Raw genomic sequence first — 3,979 nt, 5'->3', positions numbered from 1 at the left:
TTTGATGTGGCTCCAGTTTTTTGTTTTTTCTTCTGTGTTGAATTTTTTTCTTCATCCTGGAACTTTTTGTGCACCAGAAGTGGGCAAATATGCAAAATAATGATGCAACCAAACAGACTAAACAACCAATCACTGCATATAACATCATTTGGGATTATCCAATCTAACTCCAAACCTCTTGGCGAGATGGAGGAAGCCGGCGTGCAAACACTGGCAACTATATAAATTCCTTGCACTCCCTACAATCTAATAGAGCATGTTGTTTGTGAGGGTAAGTACAATCTTTATTTAGTGTGTACTGTTACTGCATTACTGGACTGGAAATACTTTGCAGACTATAAATTACTGTGTTGTTGTTTGATATCCTTTTTTGCTGTTTTCCATATTTGTTATATAATTTTAACTTTTTCTGGGGTTTTAATTTTAGATTTTTAGATTACAAGTGTTGTCCTAGCAGTTTTATTGCAGCTAGAACTGAAGTGAAGAAGTGTAATGAATGCAGTTTCCTGTAGTCACTTGGATTTGTTTGGTGGAGGTTTGATTTTAACAAAGAAAGTAAAGAACATGTGAGCAGTTGTGATTTGATAAAGTTTCAAGCTGTGTTTGAAACATCGAGTGTCTTTCACAGATCAATGCGCTGTACTGTAACAGCTCTTTTACTCATGAATGTTTGAGCCTTTTCAATGCCACACAGTAACCTCCAACACCATCTCTCTCTCTCTCTCTGTGTGTGTGTGTGTGTGTGTGTGTGTGTGTGTGTGTGTGTGTGTGTGTGTGTGTGTGTGTGTGTGTGTGTGTGTGTGTGTCATTTCAGACTGGGAGGATTTGTCGTGTCAGACATGAATTTGTCTTCAGTCAATTTCTCTTCCACTCCAACCTCATATGAGGAGAATCCCCTCCTGACCAACTACATAGTAGCTGCAGCCCTCTGCATCACCATTAATTACATCAATGGCACCCTGATCCACACCTTCAGAAAATATCAGGTATAAACTCGTACATTGTTGTACAAATCATGAAAAATTGTGATTATTATTACTGCAGCACAGGGCAGATCTTAAATGCAAACCCTTTCTGACTTTGTTTTGTTCTGCTTAAAGAAACGGATGCAGAGTTTTACCTGTTTTGAGTTTAATCTAATGGCAAAGCTCGTTCTTCTTTTTGTTTAAAAGGATAAAGATCAGTATTTGCTGCCTGACTGCATATGTATAGTAGTATTTTGTATTATATATTTATGCGTTCATGTTTTTGGTGTGCTGGTTTTGCTCTGAATCTTAAGTGATACATGAAAAAAGAGTAGTTTATCACTCTCACTGTGATTCATTTTCAGATTTTTCTATGTAAAAAACGACATTAGGAAATATTGATACAGTGTGCTTCTCTGCAAATAGTGTATTTTTATGCATCAAAGCATGCCTTTAAATCTAGTCTTTTACTCCGTATTATTGAAATAAAATAAAAATCATCTGCTTCTGAAAAACATGGAAGCTTTCTTTAAAGGTGTAAAATTTCAGGAAAATGTGATTAAATCAATATTAAGTAGTTCGAATAGTTAAAAATCCTTATTGTAATACTTTGTGTCAGTTATTGCTAACCGTAGAGTCTGCTTTCAGTACCATGTAGTGAAAATCTTTTCTTGCCCATTTGCAGAAACATCAAATTGCTTTAAAAGGAATCCTGTTTCCCTCACATGTGTGGATTCACTGTTTTTACTCTACAGATCTTACATTCAAACCCTCGTTACATTCTCTTCATCCACCTGGTGATCAATGACATGATGTTGCTTTTCCTGTCAACTCTTCTCCTCATCATCAGTTACGCCCTGTGCATCTTCTTCGTGCCTTACTGCATCATCCTGCTGATCATTTCCATCATCGTCTCCCACAACTCCCCATTAAATCTGGCTGGCATGGCAATCGAGTGTTACATCGCCGTCTGCATGCCTCTCCGTCACGGGCAGATCTGTACAGTCAAGAAAACCTACATTCTGATTGGTTTGATCTGGGCTGCCAGTGCACTCTCTATCCTCCCTGACCTGTTCATCCTCCTGGCTACAGAGCCTCTGCAGTTCTTTCACTCTAAAGTGAGATGCATTAGAGATTTCGTGTTCAGAAGCACATACAGCCTGAACAAGAGGGACGCTTCACACATTGTTTGTCTTGTCGTGGTCTGGCTCACACTCATATACACCTACGCTAGGATTATATTTGCAGCCAAGGGACTAACCGGTGACATCAAAAAAGCCAGAAACACTATTCTTCTTCATGGTTTTCAGGTGCTGCTACTTATGCTGAATTATCTGAGGAACATTTTTGAACGGAGCTTGTTTTTTTTATTCCCAAACCGGGAAAGTCAAATACGATTTGCTTCCTTTGTCATTGTCCAGATCATACCACGGTTTATAAGTCCCATCGTTTATGGACTGCGAGACCAGACGTTCAGGAAATATGTGAGAAGGTACCTCGTTTGCCGTGAGAGAGGAATCACCCACCCAGAAAACACCACTACTAAAAAGGCCTCACTTAATGTTACATCTGCAACAGTATAAAACTTTATTATTAACTTAATTTGTGTTTTTTATGCTGCAAATAAATAAATAAATACTATTGCTTGATTTTATAAAGCATATTTCTTTTTTCCGGGGGGGGGGGGGGGGGGGGGGGCTTATAATTATTCAATGAAAAGAAAATATCCACTGGGATTAGTCAAGAAATTATGAAACATTTTTATAAATTCCATGTTAATGTGCAATGAAAACACTAAAAGTAAAGCAGAAAATACTCACCACCAGCCTTCAATGATCAGAGGTTAGTTTGGGGTTTACTGTGCATCATGCTTTGGTAATAAATAATAAATAAAGTCCTCTTAGGTCAGAATATGCTTCATTTTCTTCTCTTCTTCTTGGCCTTTTTATCTTAAAAATTAAGGATAATGAAAATTGCTGTGACTGATTCATATATTTTTAAGAAACTGTGACAAAGAGCATTCATGCTTCAGACTTGGCCTTTGTTGGGGGATTATACATGACTGGTCCCTTTACAGCAGGGGTGGGCAACTCCAGGCCTCGAGGGCCGTGTCCTGCAGGTTTCAGATCTCACACTGGGTCAACACACCTGAATCAAATGATTAGTTCATTACCAGGCCTCAGGAGAACTTCAAGAAATGTTGAAGAGGTAATTTAACCATTTAAATCAGCTGTGGTGGATCAAGGACACATCTAAAACCTGCAGGGACACCGGCCCTCATGGACTGGGATTGGGGACCCCTGGTATAGACCCTACAATACAGCAAAAACAGGGAAAACCCCAACAATCAGATGACCCCCTATGAGCAAGCAATCTGGCAACAGTGGGAAGGTAAATAGTGCATAAACACAGTGAATTAAAAAAAACTAAAGAAGATGAGTGGATGAGAAACTGAGTGCACTGTAAACAACGGTGCTGATTTGTGATTTGATACTAAGTGGTTTGACAAGGTTGTTCCCAAAATGAGTGCTGACTGTTCGCTACACAATCTCGGTGCTCGTTCACATTCTGGCTCGACTCGTCAGTTTATGGCATACAGGACAAGACATTCAGAAAGTACTTGAAAAGATACCAGCGTTATACACCAAAGCCTGACTCTGATAATTAACACCAAAACAACATCACTAGCTTTATTCTGTTTTAAAGACTGAGGTTCATCAGTCTTTCTTCATCTAATTATTGTTTTCTTCTGGATCCACCCAAACAGAAACAGCTTTAGGTGTAGCACATCTTCTTTTGAAATTTGTGTTTTTTGCCAGAAATATGTTTGTATGTTTCTAAACTGCCAATTACAGTAAACTAAAACCAACCAACCATTTCTGATCATCATTCATGTTCAAATGACGCTCATTTATGTCCTAACCAAATAAAGCCTTGCAGGCTCTTTATGTGCTTTGTTCTGAAGAGTGAAGGCAGATCAAATTTCTCCTACAGGTATGTCAAATGCACACTTA

General features: G+C 38.6%; 1 protein-coding gene across 1 annotated transcript; it reads left to right on the top strand.

Annotated features, from left to right (window-relative positions):
• The first annotated feature begins 839 nt into the window (after window positions 1-839).
• LOC146710357 (odorant receptor 131-2-like) lies at window positions 840-2,548 on the top strand. The gene is made up of 2 exons (XM_085457993.1): window positions 840-986; window positions 1,721-2,548. The coding sequence occupies exons 1-2, from the start codon at window positions 840-842 to the stop codon at window positions 2,546-2,548; spliced, it is 975 nt and encodes a 324-aa protein (XP_085314119.1).
• Window positions 2,549-3,979: the final 1,431 nt, after the last annotated feature.

The sequence above is a fragment of the Copadichromis virginalis genome, linkage group LG5 (genome assembly GCF_057382275.1).
Source record: "Copadichromis virginalis isolate Kocher_CV1m ecotype Utaka linkage group LG5, C_Virginalis_male_GT1.1, whole genome shotgun sequence".
NCBI classification, from domain to species: Eukaryota; Metazoa; Chordata; class Actinopteri; order Cichliformes; family Cichlidae; genus Copadichromis; species Copadichromis virginalis.
Note: the sequence above shows the minus strand (reverse complement) of the source record. Positions and strands in the feature narration are given on the sequence as shown.